Source organism: Toxorhynchites rutilus, chromosome 3, assembly GCF_029784135.1.
Source record: "Toxorhynchites rutilus septentrionalis strain SRP chromosome 3, ASM2978413v1, whole genome shotgun sequence".
NCBI classification, from domain to species: domain Eukaryota; kingdom Metazoa; phylum Arthropoda; class Insecta; order Diptera; family Culicidae; genus Toxorhynchites; species Toxorhynchites rutilus.
Window position 1 is genome coordinate 271,504,944 of NC_073746.1, and position 22,115 is coordinate 271,527,058.

Consider the following 22,115-nt stretch of genomic DNA (forward strand, 5'->3'; position numbering starts at 1 on the left):
CCATATGGTAAATTTAACAATTTCGCCTCATATTTGACACCAAGGCGCGTAGAAGTATATCCTAAGGTGGGCCAACTTGCTAAAACCAAGACGGTTCTATGGTACTAGGTGATGCCGTTTCGTCACTAAGTCGGTTAGGGGAGCGGTATATGAAAACAGTACGGAAGAAAGCAGAAGGGGAATTATTTCCTTGAAGCGTGAAAGAGACAGACTGATCAGGAGCGAGCTTCGGCACTAGCGTATTGTGTTTTGTTAACAAACAAAACACAGTAGACTTCCAATATGGCTGAAGAGTGCTTTTAGCAAGTTGGCCCACCTTAGGATATACTTCAAGGCGCCTTGATTTGACATGTCTTTAGCGGCGAAAGGCGCTGCCAAACAGAACCCGAAGAACGCTACTTGAAAAAGTTTGGTTTATTTACATATACAATTTTAAACAAAAACGCTAAAAGTAAAAGTTCATAATCTCATCTTTGTACTTGCTAGTATACACTCATCTTGGATTTCGAAACTTGATTCGTATACGTCTGAAAATCCATTCACTGTAACATTGCCGCTATTTGTCGTTCGCCTGTGTACATCGCTTGTGAGGAGGAGCAAAACATTTTTAGTCAATTGAGAAAACTCGGAACGAACGGTATAAAAGTGTAAACAAACGCCCGTTGGAAGTATACTAACATAACACCGATGATGGTCCCTATTGGCGGCCCGGTTGGTCATGGTGGCCACCAAATTCATATACCAACTCCGATTCAGAATGCCCCACCCCAGTCCCAAAATCAACATGCGCCTTCCAGCCAGAACCGACAGTCACTCTCAGTGGTGGGTTGTATTTTAGGCTTCCTCATTGTATGTGGCATTGTATATATCGTATCTTCACAGAAACCAAATTATACGCTTAAGTTCACTCTGGCTGGTCACACCAAAGCGGTTTCCGCAGTAAAATTCAGCCCAAATGGAGAATGGCTGGCAAGTTCATGTGAGTGGTGTCGAGTTTATTTCCAAAGTTTGTTCTAACATTGAATCCATTCCAGCTGCTGATAAGCTTATCAAGATTTGGGGCGCATATGATGGCAAATTCGAGAAGACCATATCTGGCCACAAGCTTGGGATAAGCGACGTGGCCTGGTCCAGTGATAGCCGCTTGCTTGTGACGGCCAGCGATGACAAAACGCTCAAAATTTGGGAGCTCAGCTCGGCCAAATGTTTGAAGACGCTGAAGGGTCACACCAACTATGTGTTTTGTTGCAATTTTAATCCGCAGAGTAACCTGATCGTGTCGGGATCGTTTGATGAATCGGTTCGCATTTGGGACGTCAGGACGGGGAAATGTCTGAAGACGTTGCCGGCCCACTCGGATCCGGTTTCGGCGGTACATTTCAATCGAGACGGATCACTGATTGTATCCTCTAGCTACGATGGACTATGTCGCATCTGGGATACGGCCAGCGGACAGTGTCTCAAGACACTCATCGATGACGATAATCCGCCCGTTTCGTTTGTTAAGTTTTCCCCGAATGGTAAGTATATTCTGGCCGCTACGCTTGACAACACGCTGAAGCTGTGGGATTACTCCAAGGGCAAGTGTCTCAAGACGTACACGGGGCACAAGAACGAGAAGTATTGCATTTTTGCTAATTTCTCTGTCACTGGTGGGAAGGTAAAACGTTATCATATCATTTATCTTTTATGACATATCAAACTTGTGTTTTTTTTGCTTCCGCAGTGGATCGTATCCGGTAGCGAGGATAACATGGTTTACATCTGGAATCTGCAAAGCAAGGAGATTGTCCAATGCTTGCAGGGTCACACCGATACGGTGCTGTGTACGGCGTGTCATCCAACGGAGAATATCATCGCATCGGCGGCTCTTGAAAACGATAAGACTATAAAGTTGTGGAAGAGCGACACATAAAATTGGGCCCGGAGACAATTGGGTGGTCGCACGTGAATGTCTCTGTAGTGTTCATATTAAAGAATAAAATAACTCGTTCTAAACTGGAAGCTTTTTTGCTTTTAAATTACGCGCCATCAATGATATATTACAAACTATAAATGGTAATGTAATTTTGTATCTCGTAAGAAAACTGACTCGATGTAAGAAATATAAAATAAATGCTAAGGAATTTGAGAACATTTTATGTTTATTCGAAGTTCTGGAATCAATTAACTCAACATTAACAATCAACTCATACCCAGGGATGCGAGATGACTGTTTTGAATATATTAACCCTTTCCCGTACAACATCGAGTCTCACTCGTGAGTACTTGCATAACAGGGCGCTAGAACGCTCAGCAGAGTAGTGAAATCATTAGATGTGTGACGTATTAAATAATACGGGGAGGGGTTCACACGGCACGAAAAGTCTCTTAACATCATATTGAACGAAAATCAATAATTTAAATAATTCAAATGTGCATTTTTGATAAGCCAATGTTTTTTCTACTGATTCACATTTAACAATGATGCTTTTCATTCGTCGTACCTAATGGTTTCGAAGTTTATTGCTATGAATGTGAAAAAATTATAGAAGGTTGTGTCCAAGATACTACCGCATTGTTGACGTAGAACTACGCTGTTATTTTTTATAAGTCGCTTGTTTATACATTCGGATATTATTCTATAATGCTGTGAAACTTTAGAAACAACTGCTTAGTAGAATAATCTCTGAAATGGTTTTTTCATTGTAGAATCAGTTGACGATAATCGATTGATGCTTCATTCTTGCCCTCGCAAAACAATACACTAGCTGATCGTATGTCACAATTTATTTCTTTATTACATTGGTGGCTTGAAACCACTAGGAATATAAACACTTCTAGCATTTTGCGCTATTCTCAAAAGAAACGCTTCTGTTAATCTTACTGGCCTCGAAAAGAGTTGCATAACTTTCTCATGCTCGAGAGAAGCGCAGCTGTCACCCTTAGTGGAGGAAGTTTTGCTACTGGCAAGCGAAACCTAATCATATACAAAATTCCAGAACATTTACTTTCTTGGTGACTAAACAAGCGAAATAAACTCTTTTTGTTAATAACAACCTCGAAAACAGTATCAATGCTTCATTATGATCAATATTAGCACAAATGCAATCCTAGTTGAAGGCAGATTTACGACTGGCACGCGAACCCAAATAACTTATAAAATTCCAGTAAGACATTCAAGATGCTTGGTATTTCCCAAATAATTCTTTGGCGCACAACCTTAACGTCATCCCCTCCTTTTCCTGAAGAAAATATGTCACCCTTCTAAACTCGAGTCGACCGCGAGTGTAACACTGCTTCGTCGACCGTTTATTTTTCACGTCCGATCTGTCTCGCGCTCCGAATGTAACTCCCCGACCACTTCGTCAGGTTTGCACTACTTACCGTTTCGTTTGTCTCGCTCACTCGTTATCGTCTTCCTCAGGCTACAACCCGCCACTGAAAACCATCTTCATATGTTGTCGTATATATTGTAACAACCCGTTACAGCGAGTAATCGGTTTCCTATATTATTAACATTAGAATTAAGGAAAAATGTATATATACTAGTAACAATACAGTAAGGAGTTCGGCTCTTTTAAACTTATGTAACTGAGCCTGTAAAAATGAACGATTAAAAAAAACCTTAACGTCTGCTTCGCCATAACGTCAGTTTAATGCATTGATGCATTCTCAAAGGCACCAAAGAAGCCCTTATGATGACGGAAAACAAGCAATGTTAACTGCTTGGAAAAAGACTGAATTATGTCATACAGCTTGTGCTATGCTGTAACACCCATCGATGCGAATTCGCTGATGAGTTTGTCAAGAGCAAAAGCCTTCAGCACCAGCAGGGGGAGCTTGATTTTGGTTGCTGCCTGGGTACCGGCGTTTACTACTTCGCTGTTGTTCGAAGAGGTGTCACACTCGCGAAGGCTCGGTTCAGTGCTTTTCACTGCACCAACATCGCGTGCATCATTAGATGATGCTTGCCTCGAAATTTTATTGCCCCTGGCAATGCGTTCGTTTTTTACAAGGCTCGAGCCTGCCTTCCTCTTCTTCTTGCTCATCACACACTACGCGAATTTATGACGCGGAAAGAAAAACACATGATACGAATAACGCGAAAAATGAACAGAAAAACCAAACGACGATATCACACGATATAGTTGGATTACCACTGGTGGGGTCCAATCTTAGATCGAAGCGCAGCGAAAGCAAAGTGAACTGGATTGCTCAACAGTCCGATGCTGAATGAAAGTTTGCCTCAGCGAGATCCACTGTTTATACTTTAGGCAAGTATTCCCCTTCATTCTTCTACTTTTCCTTTGTTCACGGAGACTTTAAATCCTACGATTTCCCTTCCGTTGGTTGTCGATAAGTTGCTCGTTATTGACAGCTCTGTTCGGGAAAACACACAAATAGACAGAACAAATGTATGGGAAAATGGAAACGCTTAAAGTTTTCATGAATTTTAACCATTTACAAAACGAGGGATTCTAATGTATAGCATAATAAACAAATCTTACGGAATTTCCGATTCGTTTAGTATGTAAATCGCTAAAATCCGTTCGCGGCAAAAATAGTTATTAACGTTAACTTTATATCATAAAAACGTGACCTGTTTTCTGATTTGGCACCCTTAATGAAAGACGTACTTCTACGTCAAAAAAACTAGACTACTTTATTGTAAATGGAAATACAAACATATAGATTTGAAATTTTTCTTGATAAATCGTTGATCAGGTGAACAAACATTGGTTTCAATAAATCCATAACAACAAAACGTCTGAGTGATGAAACCATATGCTGATAGAAAAAATATCAATGAAACCAAAAGATATATGAATCTAATTCCTTTTTGTTATGATTTTAGTATTTTGGCACTGAGAAAAGAGTATCGATTGATTAGTTTTAAAAATGTTTGTTGTTTTTCTCAAAATAAAAACATATCTTCACATCTGACATCACTGATCATACCGAGAAAAAGTGACAGAAGTCCTTCCAGTCTACCAAATAAAACATTTCAATGAAACTCGTGTACTGGAATAGGATATTTCGCTCGTCTCGACAGTGACTGAAGCCGAGACGAGACGAGACGAGACGAATTACTCGTCTCGTTTTCTGGAATAGGGCCCTATACATGAATGTCGTTTGTTCTCTAAACAGGGAATACAAATTTCATATAACTATTCAAACATCAAAAGCATTTTGTTTTGTTCCTCAGCATGAATGCCACAGTCACAGCCACAGGTACCGTCAGACAGTCGTTTTATGAAATCTATTAATTAAAAAAGCTTTATTAGAAATTCAACAACCGACCAGAACGATACCTCCCAGAAGTTAGCTGACAATGAACCCATAAAAGCCAATCGTGCCATACATCTCTCATTTAGTCGAAGCCGGTTCTTGACTTTGGCGCCAGTTCTAAAAAAACAACCTTTCGCTTGTCATTGATATCAACATCAGGTTCAGTGATCTTATGCGCAACTGGTTACAATACATCCCTTCAGTAGCTGTCGCTAGTTCTGTCTCTGTCAGCATTCGTACAGAAATAAATCGTGGAAGAAGCGATCCAAATGTTGACATTAAGTTTAAAAACATGGGTGGGTTATATCTATGACATAACCGCAAGGTTGACGCGAGACCACCTTAGCTTAGCAATATTTTTTTTTGCATTGATTAAAATTTTTATTGAATGAAACAATTTCCGAATCCAATTGGATTCAATATATTTGCTTTGTGAGTTAAAAGATTGTATAATGTCATGTATGGTCAATTCATGCATTGTAATAGATTATGTGCTTCGTTACATGAAAATTTAATGACAGTCCTTTTACGTTTGGAATGATGCCTAGAACAAAATATGTGAACGGAAGAAGTATCAAACGATTATTTTATTTTACACTTCCCTCTAATGTTTGCATGTCTCAAGTGTACGTACTTCTCGAACCGCGAGTTTACTTGATTTGATGAACTTCAGGTACTCAGTTTCGATTTTGAGATGTACGTCGAACGAATACTGTTTAATCAATAGGCGTTATCTCAGCAGATGGTTATCAACATTTTGCCTAATCATCAAATGGTATGTGTAGAAATTCAGTGAGCAGAAGATATGAAGGCATATTCTTCAATGCAATCTTGAAGAAGCGTTGTGTTCGTACCCGGTTTTGTAATCCGCGCTGTCCAATGTGTCAAAATTTTCGGAATATACACTCGACAAAAAAATTAGAGGAACAGATTGCGAAGTCACAAATTTTAAGTGATTTTAAGCATGCTGTAACTTCGTGGCAACAATATCGGGAAGAAATGAAAAATCAATTTTTCTTAGTTTTTTCAAGAATATTCTGGACGAACACAATTTTTTGCCAATCAACTCAACAGCAAATCCATATAACCTAATCAATCAGCTTTTTTTTTGGTTCCATGGACGTTCCTGTAGGACCTTCCCACACCGAGATATTTCAGTTTGAATGACAAATTACCGCTTCGTCTTTGATGATGAATAATTCAATAAACAATCATCGCATCGCAAATCGAAAGGCAGTTTTGAAAACTCCAATAAATTCTACACAAGGATATTTTGTTACATTGACGAAAAAAAATTATTTAAATTTTTTGCATTGATTTAAAAAAAGGGTCAAAAACAGAATTTTCATAGTGCTTTACAAAATCGACTGTAGTTCTGCAAATATCGCAGTAAGTTCTAATGTTTCCAGGAAAATTTTAATTTTTAATTTTTAATTTTTTAATTTTTAAAAAATTTTTTTGTGTCCGAGACACGATCGCATAGTTGACGTAGGATTACGTTAGGCTATCTGTCGCATGCTGATTTTGGATGTTTGAAAAAATATATTGTTAAACTCTTTGATAATGATCTGATGGCCCTGAAAAGGGCCGTTTGGTTTGGTTGTTGGGTACTTTTTGTTTTTTGGCAGCGGTAGCTTTTTCGGAGCCGCTGCTGCCTATTTCTGTTTTTATTTTGGTGGTTTTCGTTGACACCATCACGTCGAGCTAAACGGCGAATAGCGAGTTTGATACACTGGATATTGTCATGTAGAACCTTGCGATACGCTTCGATCCTCCTTTGCCTTCCTTGCCGCATGAGGTCATGTTGGTTGATGTTGATCTGATGTGACCACACTTAAAACACTAAAAACATATATGTTTACCGATCTGAGCGTCGAACAAAATGAGAAATCTGACTGAGCAGCAGCATCAGCAGAAAGAGAGAACATGCCTGAAACTTTCTGCTCATGATGTTTGCTGTTGCCATCAGTACTGGACCGATGCGGGACACAGCTCGATTGTTGATGTTAGGCCTCGATGTTTACCGCCGCTGCTGCTGCTACTGCCACTTAAGTTCGATATGAGACACAGCTCAATTGTTGGCCGCTCAGAACGCTCCATCCTTTTATATCATTTGGTATGTGTGAAGTAGGCGCCTCCTACTCGATTGTCATGCAGCTTGCCGGTGAACGAACGAATCGGGCGCGAAAAAGAAATGACGTCAATTTCGGCCTAGGTATCTTCTGTTTGGATAGTGGTTGAGATTTTTTAATTGTTCGATTGTTAGTTACATGATATATATTATTTTATTCAATGTGAAAAATTATTATGGAGTGCCGACAACGTATGATGCAAACATCTCATCAATCCATCATGAAATTAATGAGCAATAAGCGTTTGAAATTGGACGGGTCGCTCATTTATTTTCTAACCGGGAAGCAGTTGACATACTACGCTGCGCTTTTATGTACATGAAAAACCACTTTTAACATGCGGGGGGAAAATCTTATATGAAAATTGCCAGATTTCAATGTTGCCAAGCGTAGTTATTGATGATTAACCCTTCCGTTACGAGCGTCGTCTATAGACGACATGAAATTCATACTGCTCTTCGATCACACCAGCGCGATGTGCATACTTTTCGGCGCAGTGCTCCGTACAGGGGTAGCACTTCGGTGGAGCACACTGCCGTAATGAAAGGGTTAAACCGACGCCGAACCGAATAGCGATGAACGCACCCATATCACGAACTTCGACATTTGATTTGCTATTATGGTGCTACTCGCCCGTGTAGTTCGCGCAAAGGCATCGGCAAAATATTATTTTAGAAAATTCCTTGAGGCATGACCGGAGCCGTTTCGCTATATATATGCATACATATGTCATTCGCCTCCCTTACCGCATCCAGTCAGGTTGGTTGATGGAAAGTATGTTTCTGACGTGATAAGTTTCCTGTTAGTTGCACATGATCAAAGAAAATATAAAAGTAAACAGTATTTTTGATCGTAGTTTTATATCATTTTTATGATAAGTGGAAAACAATAAATTAAACTCTTTCGTTTCAAAGCAATATCGAAAGTCCTGAAAAGGACTGGAATGGTTAAATGGGTTGTACGGAATCTGCTGCGTGCTAATGTGAGGTTTCAGTCGGATGTAGCAGTTGTTAACTTTTTGGCAGCGGTAGTTTTTTCCGAGTCGCTGCTGCTTTCCTTGGCTTTGGCATCTTCGGCTTCTGTGCGTCGGTTTGCAAGGGTTTCGTTGACACCATAACGGTGAGCTAAACAACGGATAGCGGGTTTGATACACTGGATGTTGTCATGTGGAACCTTGCGATACACTCTTCCTCAACCGGATCCTTTGTCTCCTTTACCTCCATAACCGCATCCAATTGTATTGGTTGATGTGAACAGGAGTACCAGCAATGCACACTAGAATCACATATGTTTATCGATCTGAGCGTCCAACAAGAATGAGAAATCTGACTGAGTAGCAGCAGCAGCAGCAGTAGAGAAAGAGAGCATGCCTGAAACTCTCTACTCATGATGTTTGTTGTTGCCAACAGTAGTGGACCGATGCGAAACACAGCTCGATTGTTGAGGTTCAGCCTTGATGTTTACCGCCGCTGCTGCTGCTACTGCCACTTATGTGAGACACAGCTCAATTGTTGGCCGCTAATAATTAAATACTGTACTTTTACGATGCCAAGAAACGTTCTCGCACTTCTGACGGAGAGAGCGTGCCTGAAACGATCCGCTCGTGATGCTTGCTGCTGCCACTAGTAGTAGATCGGTTTCAACAACCGTTGCTACTGTTTGCCGCTGTTTATGCTGCCATAGAAGCTCGCATTTTGACCGCTCAACTTCTATGCTCGTCTATATATTAGCCGCTTTCACTGTTGTTGCTCTCCACTCGTTGTTGTCCGTTCCACGTCCGTTGTAAGAATGAATGAGATCCACGAATGCTCCTTCCTTTTATATCATTTGGTATGTGTGAAGTAGGCGCCTCCTACTCGATTGCCATGCAGCTTGCCGGTGAGAGAACGAATCGGGCGTGAAAAAGAAATGACGTCAATTTCGACCAATCAGGACTGGGTATCTCTGTTTGGATAGGGGTTGAATTTTTTCAATTGTTCGATAGTTAGTTATATGATATATACTATTTTATTCAATGTGAAAAATTGTTATGGAGTGCCGTAATCGTTTGATGCAAAAATCTCATCAATCCATCATGAAATGAATGAGTGACAAGCGTTTGAAATTGGACATTTTTCATGATGCGATCGATTTTCATTTTTCAATTTGTACCCCAATATGTTCCCGAAAGACGTAATCCTACGTCAAAACGGTGGTCGATCTGAGAAAGTGGTACGGAATTTCTTTAAATAACGACCAACAAATGGGAACACCAAAGTTACTTTGCGTCTTATAGGTCGAATAAGACACGAAGCAACCAGGAAACGATGTCCTACTCATACATTAAGGCAGAATCGGTTGTTCCAGTAACGAAGAGGCATATTGCGCTCATCTTGAATGAGTCACCAAACATAATGTGGAAGAAACCACAAGGGAAACTGAAACTGACCGCCACCCATAAGCAGAACCATCTCATTTTCGCCAGGCAATACATGGAATGGAGAAATGTTGTATTTTCCGTCAAAAAAAGTTCAATTCGGATGGTCCGGACTGTTACAGTTGCTATTGGTACAATTTAAGTCAACGGCATGCCGTGAGATCGAAGCGAAACTAGGAGGGCGGAAGTTTAACAGTGTGGGGAGCCGTTTCCTATCATAGCAAGCTTCTCATTTGTTTCATTTTCACCCAAATGAACTCCGAAAAGTATCTTTAATTACTGGAGGACGTTTTGATTGGCCATATTGAGAATAAGGCAACGTTTCCAAGCATCGAAGCCATAGTTTACCGAGAAGAACATTCCGCTTCTTGAATGACCTGCTGGCAGTCGATTGCAATCCCATAGAGAACCTATGGAGAATCTTGGTCGAGATGGTCTATGCAAACGGATGACAATTTGACAACATTTCCAGTCTCAAGGCAGTAATCCAGGAATGTTGGGCTATAATCAATATGGCAACACCTCAAAAGCTGTCTGACTAGATGCCAAATCGAGTTTTCAAAGTGATCCGAAACCTACAATCGACATTGATCAACGGTTGTTGGCGATGTGGATTGCATCCGTTACATACTTATGCTGTTAATTGGTTAGGTCTGATTGGAAAATCCAGTAAAGCATCTTCATCGCAAGTTATGTTGCCAATAAATAAACGACATATTACTATTGTAATTTATTCAATTATTGATTTCGACTCATTTCACTTGCTTAAAACATAAAACATTATCAAATCTACTATTTAAAATGATTCATTATTATAACAATTTGATTATTGGAATTAGGAACATCAATTAACGGAATTAGGAAAATGACGTTTTTGCCGGTTGGAATTAGGACCGAAAGGTGCGAAATATTTTCCATCATGATGGGTGGTTTGAATACAGCAACGCTTCTATTCGTATGTTTATTGGCAGTGGAACAAGTACCAAGCAAGTAGCACATTTAAGAACATTATATTCGTGTAAGCAATATTTTTTAGAGTACACAAACGTTAAATATTGCCTTAGCTGGGCGCTATATGGGTACTTCACGGTATTTATCATTTTGTTATTACATTAAAGACTGAAGTTACACCAAATTTGCTGAAATGCACGGTGAATGGCGACTTTACGGTATATTGAATCAGAATAATGATTTCATGATCTTTCACCACTGTCGTTTAATAGTCTGCCCTACCCAGATTACCCAAATGCATTATTTGCTAATGGATGTTCGGATACAGTAATTGATCCATATGGCATTGAAGATTATCTGTATTTGGGTTGTGGTGTGCGCTGCAAAATCAGTTGTTGAAAAAACATGGAAAGAAAAACGTAAGATTTTGTAATATAGGTACTTTCAAGGAGAGTAGAGCAAGTCAGCTGAATACTGGTTGGGTACTTAGCGGTAAACGAAAGTGATTGTGTCTACATACATTAGGATAGGCGATAATATAAAAAGAACTTTGGAATATTTAGCGGAAAACACACACACGTGGACATTCAGACTCCTTTCCCATCCACTTCCTGCTGCTTGCAGTAATCGATCGCTTCGGTTAGGATCCGTTTCTCCACCACGCGGTATTGGACCAGCATCGTTTTAATGTGGCCTAGCTTCTGCGCGCCCTTTTGACCCTGACTGGCCAACAGTGTTTCGTCCTGCTCAAGAGTGGTACTGCTCATTCGAATGAGCAGCTGCAGCCTTATGGACAGGAACTTCCATACTTTCTCTCTGTGGGACGGCTCGAGAACACATTTCGGATCGAGAAGGTTCCTGATGGTAGCATCCTCCTGGTCGATCCAGTGCGCTAGTTGCTCTTTGGTCATGTTGAATACACGTGCGAAAGCGAGGAGATCCGCGGAGATGCAGTTTGGTCCGCGGCACACGGTGAACTCCCCGACCACGGGGAGGTTCAATTTCTCGAGCAGTTGCTTGCGTTGTGCAAACAATTCCTCGGTGGAATTTAGGCTAAGTTGAATCGATACGTTGTTGTTATTATTGTCCGGAAAGATGAAACTATACAGGAGAAAAAAATGTTAAATTTGTTATCAACAAACCTTGCTCATTTCAACGATTTGTACCCATTATGGACAAGAAAATCCGCGTTGGTTCGGTTTCCATAGTAGATGAAGATTTGATCTCCCTTTTGAAAGTCCTTCAGTGCCAGACTTTCCACTCTCTGCTGTTGCTCGTTATAACCGGTGGTGATTTGCCCGTTTGTATGATTGGCCATATCCCAGAATGGAATGAGTACTGGGCTTGGGCCGAGTCCAGCATCGTTTGCCTCGCCTACATCTTCGCCATCGCCTTTTAGATTCACCGGTATTATATTCTGGCGGGTCATCACTGTTGAAGCGGCCCAGCTGCGAGATGAACAGAATGGAAAAAATACTTGAATGAGTACACATTAAACCTGAATAATGACGTATGCATTAAATAAATGGACTTATTTCGGAAACGACGAGAAAAAAACTACAATAGATTCGTCTATTTTCTTGTCGGTCACAACTGGAGGACGTTGCGAGGGTTGACAGTCTTCGGTACAACGTTTTTCTTCAGATGATCCATCATCTCCGGTGATCTCTTGGCATAATAGACCGAGGCCAGGTCCGGCCAAACGACTACATCCTTCTTCGGTTGATACTTCTTGATGAAGGCGGCAGCTTCCGACAGGCACTTTGTATTATATATCTCCCCGTTCACCGCAAGCCCTGAAGGCAAGAACAGCGGCTTGGACTTTTCCTTCTCACTGATCATCAGTCACAGAAGGACCTTCTTTGGCAAGTGAGTTTGAGAGATACATTTGATGTCATCGTTTACCTTATTGGTGGGGGACACAAAATAACCGGTCCACGGCCAGTCGTTGCTGTCCAGCGTCAACTAGGTCGCGTCATCCATTATGACCACGACGCTTCGCCTGAAAGTTGATTTTCACCAGCATCTTCAGCTGCTTCTTCGCTCCGGGATGGAGCTGGTAGTACGAAACAAACAACGAGCATAGTTGCTTGACTGTTTTCACTGCCTTGATGATAACGCTGCCTTTTTTCTGTACACAACAGTGTTGTTTAGATTGGCGATGCATAGATGGATTCATTATCAGGTGGCAAAGTAATCGCATGAAAAGTCGCTAAAATCAGTCCATTTGCATACGTTATCCATAGTCGGATTTTGGAATATATTATACGACAATTTGAACAAATTTATCTTATTTAAAAAAACCTACGTTGAGCAGTAAACAAGCAGCAATGTTTGGATTGAGGAAATTCAGCAAAATACAGAGCTGAATTGTGTATGGTGATCATGAATTTAAAAAATAGTAAATTAGGTAAAAATTGTTAAAAGATCAGCATCGTTTGCCGTCTAATGGGAAGCAGTAATATTCTGAATGACTTATTATGCTGGAACTAAAGAATGCATTCGATAAAAATTGATACGGATGTGTCGAAGTTAGCGCTCCAAATCCTTCCTACATCTCATCTGGAACTGTAAACGGCGAGGTAAACAAGACAGAGTGTCTTCAGAAGCGTATCAAGTCAGTTCATCTTTGTTCTGCCACTACGCTTGAAACGAGTTGGACTGGTAAGACGCTAACGGTGTAAATTTTGTGCCAAAAGAGTTCATTCATCTGAACTCCACCGGTTGGAAGACGTTTGTTCAGACGTCCGGTAAACGTGAGGTAAGCCGTTCATTAATTAGACACAAAAGATTCTACGTGCAACCGGGGATACCCTGGTAGTATTCTTGGCGTAGGACCACGTGTTTCATTAACCCCTTCCCGTATTATTTAATACGTCACACATCAAGTGATTTCACTACTGTGTTGAGCGTTCTAGCGCCCTATGTTATGCAAGTACACCTCGAGTCACCCCTTCAATCGATCGTGGCTATAAAGTCTTTGTTTTCATTATCTAATAAAAAATCGAATCTACCTGGTCAAAAAATTTATTTATTATAATATTAGGTAAAACACAAAAGAAATGAACTTAGAAGTTTAAAGCCCCTCAATAATAAACAACCCAACCCATCTGGTTTCGAGTGTCGTCGGTTTAACATCATTTCTTGGCGTGTGGCAGGGTTGCCATAATAAAATCTGTGTTTTTGGTCTAAAAAATCTTTTTATCTGTGTTTTTTCTCAGAAAATCTGTATTAACCCTTTACGGTGGTTTGTCTACTTTCAGCCACCACAGCAAAAGGTATACTAATATTATAATTTATGCAACAATTCATCAGTTCAAACTTTTTCTAAACGAAGTTTAATGTCTTGTGGACTTATTCACGAACCAAAACGGTGCTACTAGGAATAATGGATAACGGTACTCAGAATAAATAAAAATTGCCACCCGTGCTTAAGGAAAGGATTAATGGAAAACCCCATGTATTGCGGCACTGTGTAGATGTAAAGAGCATTGTTCTGTATGTTCAAACAGAAAAATAAAAGGCTACAGACGTCAAACTAATTATTTTTGTGTTACATACGAAAAAGAATAATAGCAAATATTTTTTTAAACATAAAAACATTGTTTAGTAAATATTGATCAGAAGTTTTCAAAACATGAAGGAACCTTGTTCATCCATCATAATCTCACATCACAGCTTACTCGTGTAAAAATAATTGCGACCAGTACGACACACAAATTTAATACGCCCGCAAAGGATTAAATTTATAAGTTCAGTTTTGAAGCATAATCTTAGCTTTAGTATCATTGATTGGCATAGTTATTATGAATTTGACGATGTTGATGGTATCCACGTAAATCCACGTATTCACTGTGCTTTAGTAGGAAAATGATAAACAATGTTATTTATTTATTGAAAGGCTAGCCGATGACGCAGATTTTTGCATCTTTTCGCCTTAGATTGAACATGAGAAAGCAGTACTAAACGGTACATATGAATGATATAATGGCTCTCATTCAGACTGATTCGAATGATATGTAAATAAAATTGGTGAGTTAGGAAAAATATTATCGAAACCAAGTCACAACTAATATTGGATCGTTATTTTCAAAAATCTGTAAACCTGTATGAAAACTGCCATACAAATGAAACACAAATTTCTGCATTACTCGAGAATTAATCACGCAAATGGAACGAAATTTGACATGTGGAGGTTTTAGGGTGCAATAAATGTTTCTATGGTGGTTAGACACTTCACTTCTCTCCCTAAGGGGGGGCTGCCATACAAATAAAACACAAATTTCTACATTACTCGAGAATTAATCAAGCAAACGAAACCATATTTGGCACTTGAAAGTTTTAGGGTGCAATAAATGTTTTCATGGTGGTTAGATATTCCTCCCCCCTCTCTTAGGGGGCTGCCACACAAATGAAACACAAATTTCTGCATTACTCGAGAATTAATCACGCAAATGGAACGAAATTTGACATGTGGAGGTTTTAGGGTGCAATAAATGGGCGGGACGAAGTTTGCCGGGTCAGCTAGTGAACTATAAAGTTTGAAGTCTCTATAATACAAAAAATCGAAACGAACTAGTATAAACAAAAAAGGGAATATTTGCTAGGGTGTAAATAGTGGATCTCTGCTGAGACAAACTTTCAGTCTCGTTCTATACTCGAAGTAATAGCATCGTTTGTTCTGCCTTGTTTTGTGTCATCACATGTCTTCGTTTGCGCTTGCGGACGCGACCAAATATCCCACTTGCTGATGTCTCTGGTATTGCAATCATTGCACCAAACTGACGTCATGGCGTTAACCCTTCTTTGCATGTTTTTTTCTTTGTTGGTGAAATAAATCAAGGTCCAGGCACGATCAGCTTGAAGTGAACTTGTTCTTTTATATAATTTTGAACATTTAATGTTGTTTCGAAATTTGCACCTGCACAATGGTGCAAACAATGTCAAGGTTCTGAAATACACAATTGTGTGGGGAATCATCAAGCTAGGCCATCGTGTGCTCACCAAGAAAATAAATGTCGTGTGTGATTTGGTTTCGCGTGCCCGTAGCAAAACTCTTTCCATCAAGGATAATAACTACGCTAATCGAGGCCAGTAATATTAGGCGTGATGCACAAATTACGTAACGCCAAAAATTCGGATTTTAGACCTCTCTGCCCCCCCCCCACTTACGTAATGCAATTTGTATCTCTAATACATAGTAAGTAACGCACTTTCTCTCTGCTCCCGTGCGCATCGGCCTTGTCACGATGCAACAATCTCCTAACTTTGTTGATGGTATTTGTTGATGGCACTTGTGTATGACTCTATGTGCGAGCTATGTTAGACGCTTGTATGGTGGGGCAACTTATGCAGCTGCGATGATATGAACAGCGAAGGGAGTGAACGAGAAGGAGGAGCGAATGATTTTCGGGTTGAAGTCCCTTAAAAATAAAAACAGAACAGAACGAGAAGGGAAAACTTGCGCTAGGGTATAAATAATGGGTCTAAGCTGGGGCCAACTTTCAGTCCCTTTCTATACTCAAAGAATCGAACATCATAAGGGCTTCATTTCCCCTCGAGCTGTGGACGACTACGCTACACTAATCTCGAGTAGGAGAAAGCAATGCAACTCTTTTCGAGGCCAGTGATATTAAGAGAAAGTGTTTCTTCTGAGAATAGCGCCGAAGTGTGTGAAGTGTATATAGATTAGGTTGGAGAAAAAGTAATCCATTATTTTCTCGGCAACTGGCTTTAGTGGTCAACATCTCGCATAATATCGATCATACAATTTCAGGTCGCTGTAGAGATGACATTTCACACTTAAATTTTTTTTGCTGTTTTTTGTTTGTTCCATTCAGTTGTGAGTTACAGGGTGTTAACAATGGAGGTCAACAAAGAGAAAATTCGGTACATTTTACACTTTTGCTTTTATAAATGCGAAAATGCAAGCCAGGAAACTGAAATTTCGACTGGTGTGTTTGGTGTTGATACTGCAACAGTAAAATACGTGTTACTTGATATATTTTTCTTTATTTTTATTTAAAAATAATCTAAACCTTTTAATTTTTTTAATTTTTGTTTTAGTGCAATATAGTAAATTGAGATCTCTACTGTCAACAAAATGGCCGTTTGAAGCAGGCGATTGACCAGAAACGTTCAAAACTAGCTACAGAAGAGATTTTGTGTTCCATCAGGACGACGCAAGGCCACAGATATCCGAGAGCTTGATTGGCATGTTTTTATGCATCCACCATACAGTCCAAACCGGCACCAAGCGATTACCATCTATTCCACGCATTGCAAAATTTTCATAATGATAAGAAATTGGGATGGCCAATCTACCCGGCTACAATATTCCGTTATCCATCACGCATACACTTCATGAAGTTCCAATTGTCAACTTTCCAACCATCACGTTCACGCGGTTTACTCGTGGAGAGAGTGAACAGAATAATAAAAAAAAAATATAAACACATTCAAACCTGTCGGATAAAGCGAATTGAATTCCTCAACGATCGAAATCTCATACTTTCCACATTAAAATTTAACGAATTTTTCAACTAAAATTCTTTCATTCAAATAAATAGATGTAGGCAGTTAGCCTATTTAACAATTCAGTACATCTTCCAACGCAAAAGCACCCAAAAGTATCATAATCCTCAACAGCAACACGAGCGTCGAAATACACGTTTATTCTACGTCAAGTCCTACTTCTACGTCAACAATGTAGTCTTGTCTTGGATATGGTCCCCGGAAAAAATCGCAATCGAAATTCTACAATTAATTCAATGTAAGTCAAATTAAGTTATTAAGTTACTAGAATCAAATCTCATCCGCATGCCTGAACAATTAAACAAAAATTAAGCAATCATGTTTTTCAAACTTATTATGTGATTCAGTAAGATATGTGGATTTGTTCAGGTTTTTCTTTAAAGTGAAATCCCGTGTTCTATTATTTCATTTATTATCGCAAATAAATTATACAGAAAACCTTATTCTTATTAGATAACTCTGGACAAAAATGCTTAGTAGGAATAGGAGACTCATCAGACGTAGAAGACGAGATGCAGTTAAGAACACGAAATAGCACTTTTTCAATGACTCTGAATTTTTTTTTATCCCATTTATTTATTTAAGGCTCATTAGCATTTCAGCTGTAACAGAGCCGAATTTTAATCGTGTACATGTCACATGGTTATCATATCTATAATTAGCACATTACACAGTTGCCGTTCGCCAGTATTCCTTCTATACCATTACATATGGTACATTCACACAGTAGCCATTTAGGCGTAAGAGTATTCTTTCTGTTCTTCCATTATCCAGTTGGACCACCGGACAGCGGAGACAGTTGATTGATCATTGTTGAGTTATTTATAGAACAGCAGCCCGATGTGTCTTGCAGAGCAGAGCAGTTGTATGGATGAATCGATCTTATTTCGACCGTGGATCGATCTCCATCGCTGATGATTGTTGCGTGGACGTAGCTATTCTGTAACAACACAAAGATGGTCAATGAGGGTCCTGAGTTTTGAACTCACGATCGATCGCTTACTAAGCGAACGCGCAACAAATGTGGCTACGGAGACACCCGACTCTGAATTTGACTTATTTTTCTTTAAAATGGGTCCCATTTTTACTCCAGAGCCTTGATTTATTTTAAGGACTTGTTTCGAACTACATTTCGGATCTACATTTCAACTATCAACTACAATTGTTCAAAGATATGAATGTTTCTATTGAATGCAATAAGAAAGTCATGTTCTCGGCTGTAGCAGCTGGCAGAAACTATTATGCTGAACGTAATCAGATGATTATGCAACTCCATCCTCACATCCCTTCTCCCACTATTTTTTGTAACAGAATGGCACACTTTAACTCACCACTGTTGAATTGAAAACGAGAGTAGCTTACATTTCTGGGAACAATACTGAACAAAAAATAAAATAAGTAAAAAAACTTTTTAAGTTGAACGGTTTCATTGTGATTAAACATAACAATGTACTAAAAGCTAGAAAATAATTAGGCAAGTACCAGTTAGCAGTTATCACACCTCTCCTTCAATAGTCTAGGGCATTGATAAGACTAAAATAAAATCGTGGGGCATATGATGATGTCGCCAATTGTGGATAATGGAAATCCAACGTGTAACATTTTATTTTAATCTTATCAATGCACTAGACTAATGAAGGAGAGGTGTGATAACTGCTAACTGCTACTTGCCTAATTATTTTCTAGCTTTTAGTACATTGTTATGTTTAATCACAATTAAACCGCTTAACTTAAATAGTTTTTTTTACTTATTTTATTTTCTAGTTTTTAGTACATTATATGTTTCATTAGAAAATTTGTCTACAATAAAATCATTGTACTGTATTCTATCAGTCAAATAATTTCATTTGATACCGATATTGAGTATATTGCAGAAAATACATAGTGTGTACTCTAAATCAAATTCGTTCGTTTGATACACGTATTTCAATCATCCTTTTTTTAGATGATATGGAATCAGCTATTTTGTAGCGGCGGCCAAATTGGATTTTTCAAGATGAGCAGTTTTAAAATGACAGCAGAGATAAAGGTGTTTTATAAATTCGGTCAGTTCCTATTGGTCAAATTTCTATTAATTTGGGGCAACCCTACAGACATACAAACATTTCAAGCTAAATAAAACCGTTATGTAAAATAAAACCGGTAATATTTAGCCCGCCATTTGGTAGTGACAGCCGTCTTGGATTTGCATTTTCATAAATAACCGTATTCTACTAATCAAGCCCTTTCATTTAATACCCATAATAATAGGGTTTTGAGAAAATATACAGTCCGCCATTTTGTAGTTGAAGCCATCTTGGAATTGCAATTTTCATAAATTACTGTGTTCTAATAGTCAAGCCCTTTCATTTGATACCCATATTAATGAGGTTTCGAGAAAATATATAGTCCGTCATCTTGTAATGGTAGCTATCTTGGATTTGTATTTTTCATAAATAACAGCCATCTTTGATTTGAATTTTTCATAAATAACTGTGTTCTACTAGTGAAGCCCTTTCATTTGATACCCATATTAACGGGGTTTTGGAATAATATGTAGTCCGCCATTTTGTAATGGCAGCCATCTTGGATTTGTATTTTTCATAAATAACAGCCATCTTGGATTTGCATTTTTCATAAATAACTGTGTTCTACTAGTCAAGCCCTTTCATTTGATATCTATATTAACGGGGTTTTTACATATTATGTAGTCCGCCATTTGGTAGTGGCAGCCATCTTGGATTTGCATTTTTCATAAATCATAAAAAATGTCACATGGTCCGGTCTGACTGAACACCGACCAATTTCGAAACAAATTTCGACGAAAACAAGACGTTCTTCATCTTGGTATACCAGAAAAAGAAAGTTGTTGCATCTCGTGCGAAGTTTTAACGCGCCAAAACACATAAGTAACATTTTAGAGCGCAAAAAAAAACATTTCCCGCTTTTCCCGAATGGGTGGCCACCCTGTTTGCATTCTTCTCTTTTTTCGCCTGCTTCGCCATGACTCGGATGATTGTATTAATTGCAATGCCAGATGCACTTCATGTGAAATATTCGCTAGCGTTTACAGCTCGAGGGGAAACGAGCGAAATAAGCGACCTTTGTTGTTTCGGGCACAGAAAGATTCTGAGGATTTTCCTCAGAGGAGATGCAATACTTATACACTAGCGACAGCTTACTTACTATGCAAGGGTGGAGTTTACTTCGCAAATATTCTCTTTTTGCTATCCCCCTTCGTTGTTTCTATTCTAGCGGCTGCATAAGTTGCCCGTTATTGACACCTCTGTTCGGAAAGTACACAAATGGACAGAACAAATGTATGGGGAAATGGGAATACTTCCATGTTTCATCAATTTAAACCATGTACAGACTATGGGATTGTAATGTATAGCATATCAAACAAATCTTCGAAAATTTCCGATTCGATTAGTATGCAAATCGTCAAAATCCGTTCGCAGCAAAAATAGTTATTAATGTTAACTTTATTTCATAAAAACGTAACCTGTTTTCTGATTTGGCACCCTTAATGTAAGGCGTAGTCCTACGTCGAAAACTCCGGAGCCCCAATTCTAATTCGGCTCAAATTTGAATAATTGATTTATCAATTTTCTTCTGTGTGTCTCTGCCGTTTATGCTCTGGAAACCCAGTAGAAAATGTTGGAATGTCGACTGACACCGATGCTAATTTGGCCATTTTTTTGGTAATCACATTAAACGGACAGACAAAATCAGCAACAGACTTCGTCATCGTCTTCTCTTGTATTATTCCGGCTGAGAATGTGCTTGTGGTAGCGTGACACAATAATGGTATCATCATTTGTATAATTCTGTACTGCAATAGTTACGTTGCGAAATTTACAAGTGAATGGATGATAGATTCGGATTGACTTGACACAAATCTCTCCATTGGGCATTTTAAAGTGGAACCTGCCAGGAAAATTAAAAAACATACATGACCCTCTCCGGTTTGAATAAAACTTTTAAAAATCTACTGAGCAAGACAGAATGTTGGTGAATTGACCATAACGACTCATGACTTTTTTTTTTCGAAGAACTTATGTATTTCCACATAGTCCAAGTCCGACGACGCATCATAGAAGAAGTTGTATATTCGCTCCCTGGAGAGTGAATTGAAATTTCCACTTCAGTTACTTCGATGTAGTTCACCGAGGAGTAGACTAATGATCACTCTCCTGAGTTATACAACAATGTAAGCTACTAATTGGAAAACCAAAAACCACTTTAGTTTCCAGCGCAATCACTGTCTGATTTTTTTTTCAATTCCAATTCCACAACATAATACCACACTGTTCCAATAAAACATTCGATAACCTCAAAGGCGCGCCCTGTGGACAATCGGATGTCGATGACTTTGGACATGAATCGATTTTCACTGCCTAACACGCTACTGGGTACCACCATTTAGTGTGTTTTGTTAATTCAGTCGTAAAAAAGCTTTGTAGAGGCGCTAGTTCCGGTAGAAAGGCACTGAATGAAGGTAAAGGGGCGATTATTTGTGACTTTTAATTTTTTCACCGACTCGAAACCGGCGGCATGTTTGGAGTCTAGCCAGTGGCCAATAAACGGTCAATAAACGGCGATATGGAAAAAAGAATACCATTAACATGATTGATACAAATTAAGCAGGTGTATTTACGAACGTTTTTGTTTTTCGTGCTGCTACGAACAGAGGATGAGGTAATTCGCGGCACATTTGTATACTTCTCATTTGTTTTCGAAAATATACGCGACATTCCGTATATTTAATACGTTATTCACAATTGAACAAAAGACCATAATCACTTATCGTTATTTCGTTATATAAACGG

General features: G+C 39.1%; 2 protein-coding genes across 6 annotated transcripts in view; one reads left to right on the forward strand and one right to left on the reverse strand.

Annotated features, from left to right (window-relative positions):
- Nucleotides 1–344: 344 nt before the first annotated feature.
- Nucleotides 345–2,134, forward strand: LOC129776688 (WD repeat-containing protein 5). The gene is made up of 4 exons (XM_055782482.1): nucleotides 345–822; nucleotides 883–979; nucleotides 1,035–1,660; nucleotides 1,727–2,134. Exons 1-4 carry the CDS (start codon nucleotides 688–690, stop codon nucleotides 1,913–1,915), a joined length of 1,047 nt encoding a protein of 348 aa, XP_055638457.1. The 5' UTR covers nucleotides 345–687; the 3' UTR covers nucleotides 1,916–2,134.
- An 8,977-nt stretch (nucleotides 2,135–11,111) lies between these two features.
- Nucleotides 11,112–22,115, reverse strand: part of LOC129775852 (actin-histidine N-methyltransferase) — a 163,190-nt gene continuing 152,186 nt past the window's right edge. For all 5 annotated transcript variants that reach the window (XM_055781007.1, XM_055781009.1, XM_055781006.1 and 2 more), the window contains exons 3-4: nucleotides 11,937–12,218; nucleotides 11,112–11,871 (exon numbers count right to left, since the gene is read on the reverse strand). In XM_055781007.1, coding sequence (XP_055636982.1) covers nucleotides 11,358–11,871; nucleotides 11,937–12,218 — 796 coding nt within the window. In that variant the 3' untranslated portion in view covers nucleotides 11,112–11,357. The remainder of the gene's footprint in view (nucleotides 11,872–11,936; nucleotides 12,219–22,115) is intronic.